Source organism: Coenobita brevimanus, chromosome 97, assembly GCF_032717465.1.
Source record: "Coenobita brevimanus isolate Jiangsu-jjx chromosome 97, ASM3271746v2, whole genome shotgun sequence".
In the NCBI taxonomy this organism is placed as follows: Eukaryota; Metazoa; Arthropoda; class Malacostraca; order Decapoda; family Coenobitidae; genus Coenobita; species Coenobita brevimanus.
The window spans coordinates 11,481,171-11,505,817 of NC_137050.1; the positions used below are offsets into that span (position 1 = coordinate 11,481,171).

Consider the following 24,647-nt stretch of genomic DNA (forward strand, 5'->3'; position numbering starts at 1 on the left):
ATGGCGTGTTGGGGTGGTGTTGTATGGCGGCGGGGGGCGGGGGCGGAGTGCAGAGTGACACTTAACCGACCACCTCACCCTCCATCGCCATTGCAAACTACACTCGTACACTATGAACCTAAAGTGTATTAGGCAGTGGCATGCTGAAGGGTAGGGAGTAAAAAGTTATGGGACAGTTTTGTCTTGGCATTGTTTATTTGCCATGATAAACATGCTGAATTTACAGGTTTAGATTAATTTTTCAGTCATTTTTCTATTCTTAATTATTGTAATGTGTACTGTTATTGATACAATCTCGCGTTCCCCGGATTCAGTAAATTCATAGGGACAGAAGTCGCATGAGAGAAAACGAGATAGTAAGCTGAGTTCGTAAGGGTAACTTATGCAATGTGGAACTTCCTGTAGCCAAGTTGAAAACAGCGACTATAATATTACATCAGACTAATAAAGTGCAAAAGGAGCGATCAGGATGGAAGATAGCACAGTGAAAAAAATGGGTAGAAAATTTACAATTACGTATATTAACACACACACACACACACACACACACAAGTGACAAGTATTGTTGATATAGCTCATATATGCCTGTATCCGCCACGAGAGGTAGTAATAAAGAATAGAGTAAGCGAGAATACGGCAACAAAACATTCATAGCAGCTGGGAGGGGATGTGGTGAAGCAAGTATATATCGGTAATGTTTCTGTCTCTTCCCCCACAGAATTGGAGGCGTTGGAGGCGTGCAAGTGGCTCAGGGCGGCAGGCTTCCCTCAGTATGCGCAGATGTACGAGAGTAAGTATTAGTACTGTTACTATCATTTTCACACTATTATTATTATTATTATTATTATTATTTACCCTCGCAAGCTCCAGGCGATGTTAGTTATATTGGGATAGACTTTTCTAACTGGTGGGGTTAGATAAACCCTTCATTAATCCCCCTGAGTACCAGATATCTCTCCTAAGCTGAAGAAAATAATTTGTTAGCGTCTAAAATAAACTGTTAAGAGACGCCGTCGTATTGAAGGGGTTAGTTTTTATGCTTTACCTGTTCTGGTATGCGTCTTGTCTTTGGCTATAGATTATTCAAAATTTCCATGCATTATTTTTTTATATATTTAAAATACACCTGGTAAGTTCTACCTGTCACTTTACTTCTTTAGACGTTTCATACTGATTTTTATTGTCTTTTGTATAACCTTGTGTATTATATAACCTCTCGGATCCAAGTCCGCCCAACATTTATATTTCTTTCATTGTGTGTGTGTGTGTGTGTGTGTGTGTGTGTGTGTACTTTTTGCCATGTTCAGGTCTTTCATATTTTATTGGCCACTTCTTTTTTTCTAGCTCATTAATTTTACGCTTTTTTAAAGTCATATTTTCACTTTTTTTTTTTCTGGATGTAATCATTATAAAGTAAGGTAAAGTTGGGGCACACGCCGTGAAACTCTTAGCCGCGGTGCTCATCTCCAAAACTTAGGCCTTTAAACCTGTAATGGGTTATATACCTTCTTGCTGAGAGACATGGCCTTTATATCATTTAGGTTTCCACAGTTATCTCCCTTAGGTGCTGATCAAGGCACTCGTTCTGCTTACTAAGGCGCAAAATGGTGTGGCACCAGCTGTCTGCATCAGCATTTTGAACCCTGACGTTAACGGGTCGAGAGCTTCGTAGGTAGAAACACTGACAACTTGGTTACCACTAATTTTGATAGGATCAGAATTTCATGTAGTTGTGTGATCGTGGGTCATTTTCATGTATTTTCTTGATTTACGTTACTCCACTCGGGAGGCTACTGTAGATCCCCCCCTCCTTTTTTTTTCACGCTTTACAATTGAGCACGTTTCTTTGGACAGAATTCCCATGGGCTTAATGGAGGTTTTCTAGTGTTTTTGTCAGTCTTGTTCCTGCCAATAGCACGTGAATATTATGTTGCATGCTTTTTGTAAGTACGTATCGCGATATACGTATACCTCATAACTAAACGTTGACAGGTAGAAAGAATATTTTAATACTGAGAAAAAGGTGCTAATGAGCCTACTAAGCCCACAAGAATACAGTCCTACAATTTTTTTTTCCTGTTCTACTGGCATGAAACCTGAATAAGCAACCTAAATGGGAGTTCACAACTGTATGTTCCAATCGACCGTAGATGAGACTGACAAGAACCGAGATATTGCACGTTTTTTGGCTCGTAATTGAGGTTAAAGTTTTCGCGCACACAAAGGGGATGCAGTACAAAGCTGTTATTGGTTTCACATACGGTAATAATGCGGTGGATGTAATGTTTTGGTTGTCTTGCAACTTTTCATTTTATTCTCTTCAGTTCAGTGGCGTATTGCATTTTCTTTATTAGTTCATTGCTTTTGACAGTTGTTTTTATTGAACTTACTAGCGTTCTTTTCGTAGCAGAAGGGTTAGTAAAGGCTACGTCTCATCTCCAGTTGGAAAAGTCTCTCCTAAGCTAAATGATATCGTCAGGTGATAGCAAGGAAAAAAAACGCAAAGTACGGTACGTCATTGGATTGAAGGGATAAATATTAACTGCGATAGCTCAACTAGTGTTTTAGATGCCATGTTAGGGTTGGCGCCAGATGATTTTAACCAGCTTTAGGGAAAACCTTCTGTAGTCACTGGATTAATGGTGACTCCCAAAAAAGTCATTGTAGTGAAAAAGTTAATGGTGACGCTCCCCAAAAGTCATCGTAGTGAAAAGGTTAATGGTCTCTCCCCAAAAGTCATCGTAAAGAAAAGGTTAATGATGACTCCCAAACGCGTCATCATATTGAAGAGATCAACAGTGACCCCCAAAAGTCATCATATTTAAAAGGTTAATGGTGACACCGAAAAAAATAATCATATTGAAAGGTTAACGGTGACTCCCCAAAAGTCATCGTAATGAAGAGATTAATGGTACATCTTAGACACCTGACTCTTTCACTACGAGAGGACTTTCATGCGCTGAGTAAAGTCGTCTGAAGTAGCACGATGTTATCATACTGAAGGAAATGCCATGTGCTTATCCTTACCCTCTCGCCACTTTTGCAGTATGTAACAATTAAGTAATGGATAGAAATGTATAGTATATACTTTTGTACATTAAAAGATGATAAATAGATTATAAACAGTTGGATGGATGGATGTATAGGTAGATATATACCGTAAGTATACTGTAGAGAGGTGGACAAATAAACGTTGAAGTATGTTTTGTGGTATACCGTAACCTGCAGTCATTGTTGCACTGTTTTTACCAGCTCACATATACAAGATTACCGTTGTGCGACAGGCAAGTTTGCTGTTCTTCTGAAGTAGAGCAGAAACTGACTTGTAAATCGAGATGTTGGAACTTTTTTTTTTTTTTTCATGTTTGTTATTGGAGTTGTTGGTTATTTTTTTTTTTACTCTATTCGCTTCGACGATGTTTTTTTAAAATTCCATTATTGTTACCGCCAGACCATTTTATTAATCTGCCGAGAGACTTCGAGCTGAAGACTTTTGATGTAACCATCATTAACCCTCTCGTTACTAATGTATATATTTTTACCTAAATTTGATAAAATCGTCTGGTAGTAGCAAGGAAAAAACACCAGACTGAAGGGAGTTAGTCACTTCAACAACGATGCTCCTTATCATATTATTATTATTATTATTACTGTATTATTATTATTATTATTATTATTACTGTATTATTATTATTATTATTATTACTGTATTATTATTATTATTATTACTGTATTATTATTATTATTATTATTACTGTATTATTATTATTATTATTATTATTATTATTATTATTTGGTTACTGCGAAATTTTTATTTAGATTCGGGACGACTTTCAGCACTCAGGGGACAAGATTGATCTCCCAGAACCCCTTGAATCCGACTGTCTTTATTATTGGTGTTAATGGACGGTTTGATTCAGCTTAGGGGAGACATTCTGGAACTGGAGGGTTAAAAGACAGCCTTCGTTAACCCCTTCACTACTGGAGATCCTTCCCAAGTTGACTGAAATCGTCTAGCAAATTAAATAAAAAAGAAAAAATGCGTCGTTTATATTCATCACTACTAGAGGTTTTTCCCAAAGCTGTTCGGTACGTGGAATTTTAGGCAAAAGTTGACCTCGAACTAAACTGGTTAATATAAATCGTCTGCTTAGTTGTTAGATTTAAAAAGTCGTCGTTGAACTAAAGGGTTAATTGTATGGTCATATAGGGTACGTAAGAGCTAGTTTGAGACCCTGATATATAATAATTTCGACCGCACTGCATCTCATGGACAGTACCGAACACTTTTACACTTCCATTCAAAGTACCTTATCTTATGTTCCCTCATACCCTTACTTTACACACAAATACCCTTACCTTATGCTCCCTCATACCCTTACACTTACCTTACACTCCCGTACATCCTTGGGTTTACCTTACACTCCATCACTCCTCTATATTTACAACTTATACTCCCTTACATCGTTACACAAAAATCTTATTTTCCCTCACACCTTTATGCTTATACTCCCTTAGACCCTTACACGTACACCAACTACACCTTATACTCCCTAACACCTTTACACTTTACACTCCCTGACATCTTTACACATACATCTTTATACTCTCACACTCTAACATTCATTTTTTCATTCATTCATCATCTAATCCTGTGTTTCCCCATGAGGAACGTAGGAGCCCGGGGCTAGGCAAATTGGCTCTGACATTTAAGATGAGAGTGACCAGCCTCTCATCCCTGAATGGCGTTACGTGAGCAGTAAACCCCAAGCACCCTTTGGATATAAACCTCCACAGGCTCAATCCGATTAGAGCGCCTTAATTACCAACTAAACCACCAGGCGCCATAATTTGGTTATATGGTCTCGCACTCTTACACTTTCACATAATACTTTCACACTTACACATTATACTCACACACCTGCTATTCCCACATTCCCTCTTTCTGCCCCGGGTCATAAGAGGGCGTGAGACTTGGCTACTGCAGTCCAGGTCATTTAAGCCGTAGAGATCGTACCCTTCGTCTATGGCAGAGTTTTACTTTATTGAAAACTCGCCGGCCGCCTGGACTTGAACCGTAACGCGTCAGAGCACGATGTTCTCCGGCCCTAGACATCTACGACTAAACTAACGGATTCGTCACATTGTCAGAATCGGACCGAGATTAGTATTTTAGGTTAAGCAGTCTTCGTAGCACCCCTTCCTTACCGATTTGTTTAACATATTAGGGTACACCTTAACATTCGGGCGTCTGTAGTAGCTCTCACCTGAATAAAGTCGTCTGTCGTTAACGGGGAAATAATAGCTGAGTTGGTCCGACCGTGAGAAGGCTAATACTGGTTGGAACAAATCGTATCGATGTGAAACTGACTGTATGAGCTACTTATCTACAGCTGTTTGGCAAGGCTGTAGCCGAATCATTAATGTAGATTTAATTGCCCCTTCAGTGCAGTGATGTTTTTATATTTTATCCTAGCTGCTCCCAAACTGTTAATTGAGCCAAGAGGGAAGAAATTTGGTAATGAAAGGGTTAATGAAAACTGCAACATTCAGTCTTCAGGATCTTTCTTAATCTCTTAAAGCCTGTGATGTACTTACTTTTATTCTTGCTATCTCCATACTGTTTTATTCATATTAGGAGGGACGACGAACTAGAAAAATCAGGTGTAGACTTTCTTAAGTCCATCACTACATAACTCCTCCCGAAATTGAATAAAATCTTCTGGTTGTAGAAAGAATTAATAGAACATACATCACCGATTTCAAGGGGTTATATAAGAGGAATAATGCCGCTTGTTGGTGGCAGGAATGGAGAGAGAAACGTACCCAGCCTTTAACACTTCGCTTCTTCAGTAGCAGAAGCCATAGTTTATTCCATCTACTGGACACGCTACTGTATTTTTTACAGCACCTGGAAGACATCATGAAGTGGAGGTCGTTAATGTTCATACAATACGTGGGATGAACATTGCCTATGACGTGGAGCCGAGATTTGTTATGGTTTGGACAGTCGGGGAATGTTTATTGGGCACACTTTTGTTAGCTCTACTTTTTTATTTTTCTTTACTACTTTAGGATACAACACACCTAGTTTATTAGGTGTCAGTGGGTTTAGGATGATGATGATGATGATGATGATAATGAAGGTGGTGGTGGTGGTGTTGTGTAATAATAATGGGATGATAATGATGATTGTCCTTTTGTTCTTGCAGAGCTTCAGTTCCCTCTGGATCTGGTGTGCGTTGAGAGGGACCACTCCTTCCTGGACTCAGACTCCCTGCAGGCGCTTTTCAGGAGACTCAAGGCGCTGAATCGCTGTGCTAAAATACGACTTGACTCAGCGAAAAAGAATAAGGTGAGAGAGAGATAGAGGGGGGGGGGACAGTTACACAGACCCTATGTTCCCAACGAAATAGTTCAGTCTTAGTTTTGATAAGAGACTCACTGGTAATCTATTCAAAGAATTGATAGAACAGCATAAAGACTGTCCCTCATCCTTCAGACCCTCCTGCAATCAGCTGTGCAAGATATAATTAGAACCTAGAAGGGTGAAAAAACCTGAAGGAAATACCATAGGAACGAGAGAAAAGTTACAAGAATGAGTTTACAATCGTTGGTATTTTGTTATATATTGCACAGTGATTTATTATTGGTAGCATATAGTTAATTTAAGGACACGATAACATTTATCTATCCTGTAACGGGCCAAACTAGGGATGGGGATGATGGCAGTGATGATATCAATGCCAATAATTGGCAGTTACCATTCTAAGCTGTTTTTGATTCTGTGAATCATAGAACTACTAATAAATAGCATGGGAACTTGTTCCATTGCTCTACGGTGTCATTAGTAACACAAAAATTTGGCGGTCTTGGTTGACTAGATAGTATCATAGTTGAAGGCCATTACCTTTTGTAGGTAGCTCACGAGTTATATGATTAGCTGTTTATCTGCACTGTCATCTTCTTTTAGTATTTTAAAGCACTTGTTTTAATTGCCTAAAACTTCCTGTTTTAAGTTAGAACAAGGTAATTGCCCTCAGCCGTTGTTCATAGTTCGTAGATATTAAAGATGGGGTTAATCGACTTACCCTGCTGTGAACAGCTTCTTAGCGTAAAGCACAGAACAAAACAACATGTTCTAGGTAAGGTCTGCATAAATTCATGAGGCACCTTGTATATTGATGTGCGTGTTGTAATTTGTGTTTATATATTCAGGATGACGAAGGCGAGGACAAAGAGTAAGAATGCGCGTGCGTGCCGTATTTCCTGTGTTGTAAATCTTATCCGCATATTTATGTCCTTATGTTTGCATTATTCACTTCACGGCGATTACGTCTTAGTATCCGTCCCTGCCCCGGAGGGACTTGAGGACGGATATTGTTTTCACTCGGTTTGTCTGTCTGTCTGTTAACTTTCCGCGTAAACTACTGGTGCGAGTTTGACTAAAATTACAGGGGTGATGATCGCCTGATTAAATTTAGGGCCAAATTGGGCCCAGGCCTAGGCTGTAGGTCCCCTCCCCCCCTCAAAAAAAAAAAGTTTTCTTCGCCATAACTCCTTTCAAATTCGTCATATCGACATGAAACCAAAACCCAACCGTGCATCTTTCAAATCTGCATCCTATAACATGCCTCATTACATCAAGGGGGTCACCCCCTAGTTAACGGTAGGGGGGTCCGGCCTAAAATTTCAAATGGACATAAGATAGTCAGTTTTCACCCGTTTTACCCCAAATATGTGACATATTTGACTAGATATCCTGTTGTGTTTATACGTCAGCACTAAAATGACTGCCGGGGACGGGTTTGCTTTGTTGGCATCGCTTCTTGTTTCAGTTTATTCTTACTACCTCCCGACGATTTCATTAAATTCATGGAAGATCTCGTATTAAAGGGGTTATTGAAGGTCAAATGTACCTCCTGCAGTTCGAATGAAGTCTCCATCTGATATTTTATCGTCTGGTGGACAAAAATTTATAACAAAAAAAAATGTCACCTTAGTGTAGGGATTAAAGTATGAGCTTTCTGCACATGTCTCTGCATTCTGTTTCTTGCACTAATTAATGTTGTAATTCGTGTGTGCTGGTTTATCTTTTTGCCGTATAGTCTTATCATTGCTGCATCATTTTCACTGGAGTGTACTGGTATTGTAATGAGGAGAGGTAGATGAGATGGTTTGGGCAAGTGGAGATGGGGGATGATAGTTGGGTGAAGGAAGAGAAAAGTGTTAACGTTAGGGGTAGGGTTGCGAGAGGTAGACAGAAAAAGACCAGAGATGTAGTCATTGAACGTGATCGTAGGGATAATGGACTGAATGGGAAAGCTGCCAGAGATCGAGCTGCATGGAGAGCAGTCATTAGGTGACCAAGGCCGACGCATGCAAACATGTTGGAGCTTTTAAAAACGAAACGAGAATATATATATATATATATATATATATATATATATATATATATATATATATATATATATATATATATATATATATATATATATATTGTGTGTGTCTTCTGTTTTCGTCCTGTTATTAATTTTTTCATGTACAGTACTTATGTTCTTACATTTCTATGTTCTCATAAAATTGTTCTGATTCGTTCTCGTCTACTCAGGTGATGAGAAAGGGACGAGGAGCAGGGATACATTGTTTTTATGCGTCAGAGTTATTATGCCCTAATACACATATTTCATTATACTGAAGGTGTTTTATTTGTAGTTTCATCTTGTATTAGATAGCTTGCCTGTATTTAGGGTATTGAAGGCAGGAATGATGAGCAGGAGTACATTACTGTATACAATATTTACATATCCTGCTTATGTGTGTTCCGATTCTTGTGTTCCAGTTTGAGTTTTCTTATTCATGGTTCTCATTCATGCCTTCTGTTTCTTCTAACTTGTGTTTTAAATGATGACATTGTGTCAAGGGTGAGGAGAGCGAGGATGAGGAGCATGAGTAAGTTCAACTAATGTTATTCTTGTGTAATCTGTGTTCTTAATAATTTTGTTTGGCGTTCTGATGTCCTTTTATTCCTCCATTTTATATGTACGTTTTTTCCAGTGATGTATGGTGTTAATTGTTTGATGCTTTTCTTACTCAGTTATACAAAATTTTACATTCACTTGCGTTCTTGTGTTTGTATAGTGTGGCTGTATTCAGAGTGAAGAGAGCGTGCAGGAACATGGTCAGTTTCTTATCTTATATATCCGTTCCTGATTTGTGTTTTCATTATTTTGTTCTAATTCGTGTTTTCTTATTCTTGTTCTGACTCATGTGTTTAATTCCTGTTTTCTAATTTTTGCTGTGATGTGTTTTTAATTCGTGTTTTCTGATTCATGTTCGAATTTTTGTTTTCTGATTCATTTACTATATCATGCTTTTTTATTTCGTATGTACAGCGTCGCGTTCTGCTTCATGTATTCCATTTCGTATATTCTCATTCTTTTTCTGATTCCTGTGTTCTTCGTTTTGCTTATGTTCAGGGTGAGGATAGCGAGGACGAGGAGCAGCAGTATGCGCTGTCCGATAAGTGGCAGTTCCAGCCCCACTCCAGAAGGTGGTCCAGGGTGGTGCACGACCCCAGAGGACCCCCATCCCCTGGTGAGTATAGGAGGGAGGGAGAGAGAGAGAGAGAGAGAGAGAGAATTGTGTAAGTACATATGTATTGTGTAAAGTGTTGTATAAAATTGAGTGAGTGAGTAAGTGAGCGTGTGAGTGTTAGTGTATGTGCACCGGATATGTATATCAACTTTATATGTTGGTGTAGATGTGTGCGTTTGTGGATTTGTGTGTGTGTGTGTGTGTGTGTGTGTGTGTGTGTGTGTGTGTGTGTGTGTGTGTGTGTGTGTGTGTTTAAAAATAGTAAAAGAAATTAACCATCCAACATAAGTGCTCTCAAATATTTATTCCTTCTAGGGAAAAAAAAAAAAAAGCCTGCATCTCAAGTCCTAGCATTCTAAACCTAACTTAACCTAGCCTAACTTAGCTGAATCTAACTTAATCCAGAGATCCGTACCTCACATCTCCCATCCAGAGTACTTCCAAACGGTACCTTTAGCTAATTAGTTACACACATTATTTCAATCACACTAGCCCTGTTTGTTTGTTATACCAGCCCTCGTTGTTTGTTATGTAGTAGAGTAGTAATTATAGGTGTAATAGATTTTCATTCTGTTGTAAAGTTGAATTGTTTTTGTTTATGCACAGAGTAAGACCTCATTAAATACTTACTGCTTAGAGCGTATCAAATAATAATGCATGCTATTTACAACTTAGTTTCGGTCATGCTTGCCATGAATATTTTTCTCTACTTTTTCTCCTTACAGAAGTTAATTTTATTGAGTCCCAGTGTATTTTTTAATCTCAGCCTTGCACTAATTTTAGCAGTTTTATATAGTTTGCTAATTGTTTTAAAACCTTTTAAATTAATTGTAGCAGTTCATAAATACGCCTACTTTTAAACAGCCCCAGATTTTTCTTCTTGTGTTAATTTAACAGATTCATTCCCTACATTTTCGTTTTATTTTATTTTATTTTTGTAAATATTTCCACCTAAGAAACCGAGACTCCGAAGATAAGGCAAGAGAAGAGGATCCTTGGAGTGTCCGTGAAGAATGGAGGAGACAGAGGAGGTGAGGAAAAGGAGACATGGAGGAAAGAGAAGAAAGTAGGAGGAGGAGGAGGAGGATCTGTGGTGGTAGTGGTGAAAGTGTAATAAATAACTCAAATAATAATATATACAATAGGGGAAAAAGAGAGGTGGTGGAGGACAGCAATGGAGATGGTGAGAGATAAAACTTAAAAGAGGAGGAGGAGGAGTTGCAAAGAAAGAAAAATTAGGACGAGAGAGAGAGAGAGAGAGAATTTAAACTGGAAGGGAGATGCACAGAGATTAAGTTTACTTTTGAAATTATTTTCAGCTTGAGGAAAAAGGGAAGATTACAGAGAGAAAAATGAGATAGAATGAACTGAATACGTGTCTATAAGCGGGAGGGGAGGGGATGCATGTTCAGGGTACACATGTTGAACGACTACAGGGAGGGGATACAGGATGCACACAGAGAGAGAGAGAGAGAGAGAGAGAGAACGCCATCTGGTATACCGCAAGTGTGCCTCATTATGGTGCTAGAAAGATTTATCCAGCGTCTTTATCTCTTAATCTGTACCCATTAATTAGCCTTTCAGTCCGCCGTGCTTCAAACCACTCTTGCCCTCTCACCCTTCCCCCCTCACCCTTCCCCTCCCTTCCCCTCTACTTACTCCTTTCATCCAGCTGTCGCTCCCCCCTCTCCTTTCCTTCTCTCTCTTTCGTCCTTTTATCCTTCCCTCTTATCTATCCTTGTCTCTGACTCATAGTTTAGTTAGTTATAACCACTCCTGTAACAAACAGCCACGAAGGACCAAGGGTCTGTTGCTGTGTGAATTCATTTGCACTCCATTGTACTCTTCTCCGTTTTTGTTTCTTATTCCTCCCTCTCCCTCCCCCTTCACCCCTCTCCTCGTCCTTTGATATTCTCCTCTCCCCTTTCCATCCCTCTTCCCTTCTTTACCCAAAATCCTCCTATTCTCCCAGTTTGTTCTTCTTCCCCCCCCCCTCTTTTCATCATCCTCTCACGTCCCCCCTCACCAGCACCATTACTTTCTTTCCACCCCTTCTCTCCATCCACTCTCCCTTTCATCCTTCGTCTTTTTTCCTTTCAGTTTTCTCTATCCTCCGATATCCCTTCCCTCCCCTTCCTTGCACCCTCCTTATTACCGCTGCTTTTCCCTCCCCTATCCCATTTCTCCTTTCCCCTCCCCTATCCCATTTCTCCTTTCCCCATTTTCCCCTTCCCTCCCCTCACGCTATCCTCCTTCGTCCCTGTCCTGTCCTTTTCATTCTCTTTCATCCTCTCCTCCTTCCCCTTTCTCCCCCTCACCACCTGTGATTACTTTTTCCCCTTTCATTCTTTCCCCGTTTTTCACCCCTCCATGCCCTTCTCCCCTCCCTCCTTCCATCTTCCCTCATTACCGTTCTTTATTTTTCCCCTTCCCCACTCCCCCTTTTTGGCAACCCGTACCACAGGACTTATATACTTGGTGGGCCCGTACCCCTGCCAAACTCCTTTCTCCATTTTTATTTTATTTTTTTTATACAGCCCCTTTATAAATTATCTTTGCTGAAAGTACACCTAAGCTTTTAGTTTCTTATGGAGACTTTCCCTGTATTTTAGTAGGCTAAGTTGCTGTATCGATGTGTGTCCTTTACAAGTTCATTCGCCATTAGACCATGGTAGAAGCAGTGTCCGATTTTCCAGCACGATTTTTTTTTTTTTTTTAGCAGTTTGTATTACGTATGTCTCTATGTTGCCGAATATTAAAAGAAAAGAAAATTTGGGTCTTATATTTCTGAGTGAAAATACTAGGCAGTGTCAACTGTGACGAGGGTTTCCTATTGACGTCAGATAAGTCGAGGTTTCACAAGTCTTGTGCGTCTGGGTTGTTCCTCAGCTACAACTTAAAATAAAATAAAAAAAAAATGAAGGGGGTCTGCTTGAAATCCCAGCTCTTAAAATGTGAAAAAAGAAAAAAAAAATAGTAGTTACGTATGGAATAGCCACATAGCACGATGTTTGTAATGTTTAGTTTCACTTTATCGTGTGGACGGTTGATATTCATGGGAGAGACTGTGGCAGGGAAATGGCAACACCGCAACATATAAACAAACGGATATCACACATACACGTAATTATAGGGTTGAAGTACTGTACTTAATATTTATTGTTCTGAGTAACTTGTCTAAACTTGAGTCTTTATCCGGTTTAGTTGGGTAACTGGTTTGACCCAGCTACATAGTAATTAAACGATAGGGGTTATATTTTACTTTGTTCTATCTATTGCCAGACGCCATAATCCCGTAAGGGGTGGCCACTGACTTTGAGTTACCGTATTTGTTTTACGGGGAGGGGCACTAACCCTCCGCCAACCCACTTGACACGTATGGTTTGGTTATATGGTTACCACCCAGCGTTGTAAATGGTTTCTTAGCCTACAGGAAACCATTTGGCTTGTCACTCAGTGTAAAGCCACCTGTTGCTTCAGTAAATACAATACATCCTCAGATTTGTAGGCCTATTGGTGTATGTGCGGGATAGGCCAAAGTTCAAGACCCAGGCGAAATATCATGTCATATGCCCTGTATGTTACCTTGTATAGCCTAAGTAAATGAACATTTTTTTTTTTTTTTTAAATAAGGCTGATGTTTCTGCAGTTACTTTGTTAGTAACTTCGTAACGTACATGGAAACATAGATTAAAGATACCCATATGTGACCAGAACATCGTAACTTCAATCGAATATACGTGATTCGAACGGAGTATCCTTTATTTAAAATACGTTGTTGGATTGAAGGGGTTAGGGGACAAAACAGGGTCTCCATGGTGTCCAAGGCAACGGAAGGCTGGGTTAAAACAGTTGCCCTTGATAATAGTATCCGTTGCTGACAAACCCTCCAGGCAATAGGGTTTCCTGTGGAAATATAAGTCGATATAACTGCTTTTACCTAAAATAATCTCTTTCTATAGCCAGACGCCTTAACCTTGTAAGAGGTGGCCGTTTCCCTTGAAGTTAGTTGTTTTACGGGGAAAGGCACTAACTTTCCGCCAACCCACTTGTTGACACGTAGGGAACACGTATGGGTTGGTTACCTACCGTTGTAAATGATTTCCTGGCTTACAGGAAACCATTAGGCTTGTCACTCAGTGTAAAGCTACTAGAAAATGGAAAGAGTAATAAAAAGTGACAGGAGAGATGGGAGAAATTGGAAGAAAGGAAGGCAGACAGAAAAAATGATAAAGATGAAGAAAGAAGAAGGCAGCACTACATTGAGTGAGTGGATGATGGTCGCCACCAGCAACCACTAAATAATAATAATAATAATAATAATAATAATAATGTAAAGTTAATTCCTTATCCCACCTCTTAGTGTAGGGGATAAAACTAGGCAACTTAAGTCCAGTACATTCAAGGATATATGACTAGCCTTCGTGGCAAGACATGACTGGAAAGCATTCAGTCAACCTTTGGGGATGAAATCATTTCAAAACTCCCGCTGTGCTTTACATATTGGAACAGGACGAAGAGTTTTAACCCCTTCTCATTATGTTCGTGTTACCACGGGACTGTTAGCTTTGGAGAGACTTCAAACGGGAAAGGAGGCGAGGTAGAAATAGCTTTCATCAACCGCTTTACTACTACAGGCCATTTCTGCGGTGAAGATAAATGGTATTAACGAGAATAAAATGTAATCAAAAGCATATCATGGAGCTGAAATGGGTTGTTACTGAACTTTGTCATGTATCATTCATTTGTTTAGAACGTACGGCCGCGATCCAAAGAAGCGCTACCATCCCGGAAACTGGTAAAGATGGTGGCCCAGGTTCATCGGCGTCACCACTCTAGTTACTATCTTGTGACATTGCCAACGTGAATACATCGTTACGGTAAAGTGAAGTTGCCGCCACCTTAACAGTCATTAGAGTGGTAAATACTTCAGTAATCTGGCTCCAAGAGGCAAGGATTCTCGGACTGTGGCGGTAGCCTACGGTTTAGTAGTTTAACCCCGTCAGGCCGATGACAGTGCTACTGATTACAGTGAGGCATGGGGTGATAACTATTTCATCGTGTATGTTGATGATGCAGGTGGCGACATTAAATGATTAGCAAACAAGTTACGAAATGTTGAATAATCAGAGCAGCATCCAAATAATTGGAAAACGCGTCTGTTATTGTAGTTCATAAATGGTGACGTTTAAGACGTAAAGAACCACGGTCCGTTAGTTTTCTTGCCTGTTGTGTACATACTTTACAAAAATCCCAACAAAATCGTGTTAGTTCTACACCACCGTAGTCACAGGCTAGCCAAGAGAACAGGCCTAATATTGTAGTGGTTACTTATCAACAGGCAGTATTCAAGTCTGCTAAGATGATGGAAAAAAAAAATGCAAGAAACTTCTCTGAAAGGCAATAGTTTATTTAACTTGGGAACATGAACATGAAGGTTTCACTTTTATAATCTTCTAGAAGTGTCAACTAAATTTACACGTTTGTCAAGTATTTTAGTCCACGTTGTGGTGTGGAGACATACTGCATTTTCTTTCTTTCCTCCAAACACTTTTTCACTTTGGTGCCATTCATTTATTTTTTTCACCAGCTCATTTCACACGTCACAATTGTTCGTTGGCAGATACCCTTAGACAACTTTTCTTGCCTTCCTTCTTTTAAGGTCTGTTAGAGTTTTATGGGGTCAAAGGTCAATCCATCGAAATACGAACTTGGGGATCCATTGCTTTTGTGTATGAATCACAGAATTGTGTCTGTGCACTACCGGTATAGCTGTGTGGAGACCATCCTCATATTCTAAATTATACGTTATGTTATCGTTGTGCCTTGTTGTTTTTGTTTAGCCCCAGTCTGTCTGGCCAAGCAGACCCATCAGCCTCAGGCCAACAACCGCCCCTGCAGGGCCGTGCTCACTGGTCGTCCCATGCAGTGAAACGACGTGCCTTTGCGGTTGACAGCACTTTGCTCTGACGATGCGCGGGGAAAAGTGTGGAAGTTTGGTTCGTGAGTGGATGCTGCATTTGTAATGCTACATAGGGTGGTACGGGATGAATTTATTTTCCTGTAAGGAAATTTTGTCTCCTAATCAGGCCACTTAGAGTATTTATTTCAGCAAATGTTAGATGAATTTATTCAACTGAGAGTCATAAGAGCCTGGGTGTTAAGTTGAAAAAAAAAAAAAAAAATCTGCATAATCGGAAGGTAAGATATGAATAGAAATATTCGACTGTAGGCCTGGGGAGAGGAAGTTGCAACTCCAGTAGGGACAGAAGCAGAGTTTGGGGCGTATGTTTGTTGAATATTCGAACATATCTGCATCTCACTTCCCCTAACTGATTATAATATCTGAACTGAGAGTCTTGAGAATTATGTTTCTATGCCAATATATGATTCTCCGTTTTGAATATGATGCGTCAGGGAGGAAAGCGACAGACTTGCCTGAAATGTAATTAGACGCAGTGGAATAGTAGGTGAGCATTTGTCCCTGACTATATCGTAGCATCTTTGTCGGGGCCATCTCACACAGTGCCTTTAGATAGATAAATAGATGTATAAATATGTAGACAAACTAGATAATTTGAGAAAGACAGACACTGACAAACTAGGGAATTGTGAAAACACTCACGTCACTTTCCGTCATGTCTAGTTGCTGAGCGAAGTATGACGTTTTGACGTGACGACAAAGAGGGTAATTAATTGTGTTCCAGAGAGTGGGTGTGTCAATACCAACTGCGTATTTCCATCCTGTAAAAAAGGGGGGGGGGAGGGTCTAAAAAAAGAAGTGGCGTCAGGTGGCGTTGAGTCAGGCGGGCTTACCACTAAACGAGTCTTGTTTTTTTTTATTTTGTGGAATCGTTAGCACGCGTCACCCTCAGCACCACCACCACTGTCATCGGCGTAGTGACTTTTTTTTTTTTTTTTAAATACGCCGCCCATCCTTTCCTTATATGGGTGGTCAGTTCTCGTTTTGTGTGTGTGTGTGTGTGTGTGTGTGTGTGTGTGTGTGTGTGTGTGTGTGTGTGTGTCCACGACCTGACAACCCTCCAGCTATAGTCAGACGATTTTACCATGCTCAAAAGACTGAGACACCAGATGTGGAAAAAAAAAAAAAAAATCTTGACTGAGAACAGAGAACTTATTAATTTCGTTCCAGATTACCGCGAACGATTTAATTAAATTCATTCAGATTCATCAGTCAAAGGGTTAATGGTCATCTTTGGTAGTCTTATTATCAACATCACTTAGCTTTTCACGGATCTTTATACAACTGTAGTTAAACCAAAAGTTTTAAATATTTGCAGGCTTAGTCGCTGAGAACACGTTTGATCAAGTTATGACTATTGCGAGCAGTTTCTCCCTCAGCTGAATGATCCAGCAGTAGCCAGAATAGGCCTATAATAATGTACATAAGGGACGCCCAGCCCAGCAAAAGGTTAATCGAGACGGTTTCGCACTGTCAGCCATGTCCTCTCCTCCATGAGTAAAGTAGTCTGGTTTTAGCTAGAATCGATTGCCCACGTGATATCCAGCCTAATAACAAAAGATCAAAATATACTTATTTGATGTTTTAAGCCACCCATTTGATGCCCATGAGCTGTGCTGTGTGTGCCTTTTGCGGCTTAAATCATGACCTCAGTAAAACCGTCTGATGCCAGCCAGAATAGAGTACAAAAAAGTAAGAGGAGAGTGGATGAGGAATTTGGAAGGAATTTGAGTGTAAAGTGGAGGGACTGTAAGAAAATGTTCTGGAGAGAAGTGAAAAGAGTAAGACAGGGTGGAAGTGAAGTTAGCAGGGGAGTGAAAGATAAAAATGGTAGATTACTAGTGGAGAAGGGAGAAAAAGTGAGCAGATGGAGAGAACACTTTAAGGAATTGTTGAACGTAGAGGATGGAAGTAATGCGAATATAAGTGGCTGGAGAATGGCTGGGAGAAGGAGGGAGGTGAGAAGACAGGAAGAAATCAGTAGGATAGAAGTTGTGGAAGCAATGAAGAAAGTTAAAACGGGGAAAGCCCCAGGAATTGATGGAGTGTGTGGTGAAATGCTGAAGCATGGGGGAGAGATAGTAGTAGAATGGATGTGGAAGATGTGCAGATTGGCCTGGGAAAAAGGTAGAGTCCCGGAGGATTGGAAGTCAGGTATAATTATTCCCTTGTACAAAGGAAAAGGGGAAAAAGAAGTGTGTGGTAATCATAGGGGCATTTGTCTTCTTAGTATAATAGGAAAAGTGTATGGTAGGATACTTATAGACAGAGTTAGAGAAAGAACAGAGAAATTAGTTGGGGAAGAACAGGGAGGCTTTAGGAAGGGAAGAGGTTGTGTAGATCAGATATTCATTCTTAGATCTTTAGTGGAAAAGTTTCTAGAGAAGAGAAAGAAGTTGTATGCGGCTTTCATGGATTTGGAGAAAGCATATGACAGGGTGGATAGACGAGGATTGTGGAAAGTGTTAAGAATATATGGAGTAGATGGGAAGTTGTTGAATGCTGTGAAGAGTATGTACGATGGTGCGAAGGCTGCAGTGCGTGTGGATGGTGAACTAAGTGAATTTTTCTCTTTGAAAGTTGGTTTGAAACAGGGATGTGTCATGTCTCCATGGTTGTTCAATCTGTACATGGATGGGGTAATAAAAGAGGTACAAGGTAGGGTAGTGGATGTTGGAGTGGCCCTGGTGAGAGAGGATAGTGTTTGGAAACTCCCTGTACTATTGTTTGCAGATGATACTGTGTTGTTGAGTGAAGACGAAGGGGAGCTGCAAGGCTTGGTGGATGAGTTTGAGAGTGTGTGTAAGAAACGGAACCTAAAGGTGAATGTAGGGAAGAGTAAAGTGATGGTCTTTGAGAGAGGTGAAGTTAGTGAATGTACAGCGAGGTTAGATGGTGAGGAATTGGAAAATGTGAGTACGTTTAAGTATTTGGGTAGTGTGATGAGTAAGGATGGAGGTTTGGAGGGTGAAGTGCTTGAAAGGGTACAGCAGGGAAGAAAGGTTGCTGGTTCCTTGAAAGCAGTGATAAGAAACAGGGAAGTGAGCATGGAAGTGAAAAAGTTACTACATGACAGTATTGTGATACCAACTCAAACGTACGGAAGTGAAGCTTGGACATTGTTGGAAGGACACAAGTCAAGAGTGAGAGCAGTGGAAATGAGTTATTTAAGAGGAGCCTGTGGAGTCACGTGGAGAGACAGGCTGACGAATGAGGATATAAAGGAGCGTTGTGGTGTGGATGTGGATGTGATAGGAAGCGTTATGAGGAACACACTGAGGTGGTTTGGCCATGTGGAGAGGGATGGAGGGTGAAAGACTGACGAAGAGAGTGTATGTGAGTGAGGTGGAGGGGGGAAGAGGGAGGGGGAGGCCGAGGATGAGATGGAGGGATGGGGTGGAGAGGTATATGAGAGAAGGGGGTGTGAGTTGGAAGCAGGGCAGTGAAATGGCGGGGGACAGGGCGACTTGGAGGCGATTTGTTTGTGGCCACCCCAAACGGGATTGAGGCGTCTGGCAATAGATAGATAGATATATAGATTGCCCACGTGATATCCAGCCTAATAACAAAGATCAAAATATACTTATTTGATGTTTTAAGCCACCCATTTGATGCCCATGAGCTGTGCTGTGTGTGCCTTTTGCGGCTTAAATCATGACCTCAGTAAAACCGTCTGGTGCCAGCCAGAATAGAGTACAAAAAAGTCCTGGTATGAAGGGTTTAATATTGTGACCACGTTCAGATTGATAGATTTACCTAAATATCCCCTGTGTATGCTAATGATAAATTTACCTAAATATCCCCTGTGACTCTTAGCATGAAGTGGCTTTGGTATGTAGGCCTAGTGGGACGTAATGTTCTTTTATTGCATTCTTGCAACCTCCAAACAGCTAAACTTCAGCTTAGAGAAGGCAGCTCATATTAAAGAAATTGTTTAGTTTACGTGGAAAACTGGTAACTTGTAAGGAAATTTCAGCATAGTGATTAGTATTCTTTGTCGACTCATTGACGGTTGACCGCTCAGTGTGGAGTGCACTGGGGTGTCGCAAGGTGGTGCGTTCTCTCTCTGTCCTGACCCTGTCTATCATCTTCAGTTCTCGTTGCCATCCCAATGTTACTGTACTACTGTGTGGAGAAACTTTATTGAATTCGCGAGTGATTGGGAGAGCATGGAATTCTTATCTCTGATTATCTGTTGTGATCATAGTATTGTAATAGACAGTGAGATATCAACCGCGGAAGGAAAGTACCAAAACGTTGATAAACTGCCCACGTATTAGCCACATCTGGATCAAGGGAGAGAGAAGGTGCACCCATTTCAGCCATATCTAAATCTTTGAGAGAGAAGGTACCTGCAAACGTTCCATATCTGGGGTCAAGGAGAGAGAGCCAGTTTCCTCCTCTACGCGTGACAGCCGTTGTGTTTACCACTGATTAAACTAAAGCACGTGGATCCGTCTCTTATCATTTCCACTACACAGAAAACATTCATTTTTGGGTGTACCGTGCAAGTTGGCATAAGTGTTGGAACTGTAAATAAGAGTTAGTGGAATGTTTGTGCGTAAAAAAAAAAAAATGCGTTGTATTAAGCTGTGTATGAATATATTATGTAAGTAAATAATAATACGAAAGAGGCAAGTTATTTAAAAGCAGTAAATGCACGAATAATGATATTAGACGAAAGAGTGAAGTACCGTGAGATATGGCCGTGAAACTGTAAAAGCATAATATAAAACAGGCGAAGAATACAAAAATAACAACTAACGGTAAAGGATAGTGTAAAACTTGGTGGAAATTTGTGTTATGATGCTGTGAGTGTGGCGACGAGTAAAGTGTTGTTAATAAAAGGTGTGGTGAAGGTGGTGATGATGCCGCACTACCACGGGTCCGGACAGTTCCTTCGCGACCAGCACCCTGCAATTAGTAAGTTTTTTTTTTTTTTTTTTTTTTTTTTCTACTCTGGGCATAGGCTTCACAGCCTGCCATCAGGGCCTAGTAGTCCTCCCACATACCATACACCTCTACATGTCACCACTTCGGCGCTAACACCCACCGTCCATATTGAGTACATGCTAAGGTTGTCTCATACAGGACTGGTGTTCTGGTATTAGCGGGGGTATTTCTATGACATGTCGGCGGATCTTCTGGTAGATCAGTAAAGTCTGATTTCATGAAATTCAAATCCTTAAACTGTTCCCTGCCCCAGTGGGGATTTGAACCTGGGTCCGGTAGGATTTTCAGGCCACCTCTATACTGATTGAGCCACCGCCTCCCCCTGGAAGGCTTCAGGGGACGGAAGTTCAATAGCATTCTTTTTACCTTAACTTGGTCCTTATTTTTGTCCACCGGGAGCTCATTTCACGTTTTCACCTACTACTGTACGGCTTTACGTCCTTTCCTTAGCACCATTTTGTGACTGGCATCATATTCCAGTGGTCTTCTGTTTTTTCTACAGAGCTGAGGCCAAGTTCGAGTAATCTGAGCATAGTATATTACACTCTTCTACCTATCACATTCCTCTGATGGCCTCCTCCAAGGCTCTGGCAGTGGTGAAAATGCTCTTGAAGCATGTGCAGTAATCCAGTGTTGTGCTGCACTTAATCCTTTGCACTATGAGTTATAATTGTTTAACACTGCACATTCTTTTCTTGATTGCATCATGCCAGTTTCAACTGCCAGTTTACACTCTGTACTTAATGTTTGTACTCTGTATTGTAATTTGATAACACTGCACAACACTGTAAATTCCCACGTGGTCTAGTGGCGAGGTATTGCAGTTTTTTCACAGTTTATTCACAAAGACAAGCACGTGCGGTATCCATTGAATGAGTGTCTAGTCAGGATGGTAGTTAGGTGGTAACTGGGGAGGGATGGGGGAAGGCGGGAAGCAAGCACCGAGCAGAAACACAGCTGTTCGGTGCTGCACGCCAATTTCAAAGTAGGTTGAAAAATATTGTCGGATTTTTCTTCTTCTTCTTCTTCTTTTTTTTGGGGGGGTTCCAAAGGCCCGGGCCCAAAATGTCTGGTAAGTGGGGAGTCCGGATAGTGGGCGTCCTGATAGTACTGTACAGGGATTACTGTATATAAACAGTAAATAATAGATAGATAGATAGATAGATATGTATGTATGGATATCAACCAAGTGTAGAAAATAGATAAAGGTGGATATATTTTTAAAAGGTAACTAGAGAAAATGAAGCAAACTCGTAGGCCTACAGCTTGCCATGTGCTGAATTTAACTTTGGTTTACAGTAACTTCTGCACAGTAACATATTGCAGCCTTCAACTCAATAACATTTCATACGCTGCATTGATGTTACAGTAATTGCTGTTGATGGCCAGAGTTTGAGAGAAGAAAATGCTGTCAACAGTTTCTCATGTAAAAATTGTAAAATTAAATTACGTTTTGTCTGCGGCCACCCTTTGCGGGATTAGGGCGTCGGGCTATAGATAGATAGATAGATAGTGTATCATTTCTGTGAAGTAATGTATATACCCGGTACGGTAATGTATAATTATCATGTTTGCATTCTTCAAGGATTTTATCCTTGCTTTTTCCTTTTTCTACATATAGCTCACTCCTTGCCTCATGTATCTCCAGTTACTTTACTTACTGGTACATAGTTTTAAGATGTTGATTGTTCTGCATATTGTCCATGTCTATAGGAAAGGGATGAGCATTTTTTTAGATGTTGATTGTTCTGCATCTTGTCCATGTCTATAGGAAAGGGATGAGCATTTTTCATATAATCTGCCTATATTTTATTGCACATTTTTTGCCATAAAGTACAGTACAGGTACCCCTCTACTTATGTAGATTCAGGTTACACAAATTTGGAGATACAGTAGCTGATTACAAACTACAGTAGTCTCTATTATCCATTGTCACAATATCCGGCCCAACGCAATAGCCAGGGCTGTGGCTCTGCTCTATTAATGCTATATCCAGCGAAATTATGCAATATCCGGTGCTGAAACAGGGCATAACCAGCATTTCTATGCAGTATCTGGCATCATGTTGTATCAGCCAGCTTGTAAACAGTAGCCAACTGGTGCTGTTTTACTGTACAGTATTACTGTATATTATCGTTACGGTGCTGTATTTTATGCTTAGTTTTCATCATTTTTACTTCTGGGAAAGTTTTTAGGATTGAGGGTTGATATGGATAACGCAATATATGGCTCAGCACCAGATATTGAGCTGATGGGGGGTTACTACAGGCAAACCCCGGTTTAACAATGCAGTTGGTTAAGTAAAAACCCATCGCTAGGTGGGGTATCGTATCTCAGGGTAGATTTAACTTGTATAGGGATGCATTTTGAACCTCGGGTTTCACTCCCCCCCAACCAAGTTCTTGACTCACCCAAATGAGTCCAAAAAAAAAAGTTTAAAGCCAATATAAATGGCCTAACAGCTGTAAAAGAAGCTAACCTAAGCCTAAAACCAGTGCCCATCTCGCTTGTACTCGGTTAAGGTCACAGGAGATTGTGATCTCCAACTCGTATTCAAACTCTGTAGAGAAGAAGCATCAGCATTGTATACAATCCCACCATCAAACGGTCCCAGGACAACAGAATAAACATCTGTAATGTTTAATAATAATGTATGACGCAAAATCATCCAAGGTGCAAATTGTTGTGACTGAGCATCGTTGATGTTTTGACGGGAGATTGTGATCGATGATGTGATCAAAGTAGCCTTTTCAACAGCCCCTCTTTATGTCGTTTTAGTTATTCTTCTGGTTGCTGAGCTCCTTTATTTTATTTTCTCTTATTTACCAACATTTATTTAGAAATTCTTTTGTATATTCAAAGTGCTTTCTCATGAACAGTCTGAATTGTAAACACATGATTTATTGATGTCACAGTTTTCATCAGTGCATGAAATTTTTACTTTTTAAGGCTTTTATAATTATTATTTATTTTCGCCCTTCTGCCTGTGGGTGACTCTACAATGAGTGACAAGCCAAATGGTTTCCTGTACACCAGGAAACCATTTACTATGGTGGGTGGTAACCATATAACCAAATTTTGGCTCCTGGTGGTTTAGTGGGTAATAAAGGTGCTCCAATTGGATTGAGCCGGTGAGGGTTTATATCCAAGGGATGGTTGGAGTTTATTGCTCACGTAATGCCACTCGGGGATGAGTGAGGCTGGTCACTCTCATCTTAAATGCCAGGACCAACTTTCCTAGCCCTAGACTCCTATGCTCCTCATGGGGCAACGTAGGATTAGATGATGGATGGATGGATGGATAAAATTATTATTATGTATTCCATGATAGGTTAGATGTTCATTGGTTCATTTTTCATTCATTCATTGCCAGACGCCATGTATCCCAAATGGGGTGGCCAAGGGCTTAGAGTTAACTGTTTTACAGGGAGGGGCACTAATCCTCCACCAACCCCACTTGACACGTAGGGATGCCAACATTGTTGAATCGCCTAGTTGTCCACACTGTTTTGTACCTCGTCTGATTGCCGAGAATTCATACCCCAAATGACTGTGTTCACTCCACCTGTGACTAAAACACATTAAGTCTAAAAACAGTTTATAAATCAAGCTAAACACAAAATTTAAATAAAAAATATAAAAAATGTTAAAAAAAATAAAAACCCATCGCAAAACCGGGGTTAGGCCTATGATAGGCGGGGTAGGATGGTATTTCTACCTCCATCACTATTCCAGGGTATTGTAAATCGGGGTTTTACCTGTATTCAGTATCCAGCATCCAGCAGTTTGCAGTATTCAGTGTAGGGCTTGGCTGAATTACGCCAGATAATTGAGAGTTTACTGTAATTTCAAAATGCGTGCCAAGTGCAAGTGCGGCTGGTGAGGCATATTGCCATGGTGATGCAGTGATGCATCAGTGGTGCCAGCGAGGGTGGCAGACAGCATGAGAGTCATTGGCTGCCAGTTTCTTCCACTCTTCATGCCAGTACAGTTTTTTTATTTAACTTTCATGCATAAATAAAGTAGGGTACAGTCTTTGAATTTTTGTTTGCTTATGTGTACCACACAAAAATAACAATTATTGAGTGGGTACTGAGTGTTGTTTAAGATATTA

The 24,647-nt window shown here is 40.4% G+C and overlaps 1 protein-coding gene across 1 annotated transcript in view; it reads left to right on the forward strand.

Annotated features, from left to right (window-relative positions):
* LOC145413821 (uncharacterized) overlaps positions 1-24,647 on the forward strand; it is a 514,227-nt gene that overhangs the window by 411,777 nt on the left and 77,803 nt on the right. Inside the window, exons 5-8 of the mRNA XM_080283483.1 lie at positions 719-790; positions 6,213-6,355; positions 9,480-9,597; positions 10,554-10,628. Coding sequence (XP_080139609.1) covers positions 719-790; positions 6,213-6,355; positions 9,480-9,597; positions 10,554-10,628 — 408 coding nt within the window. The remainder of the gene's footprint in view (positions 1-718; positions 791-6,212; positions 6,356-9,479; positions 9,598-10,553; positions 10,629-24,647) is intronic.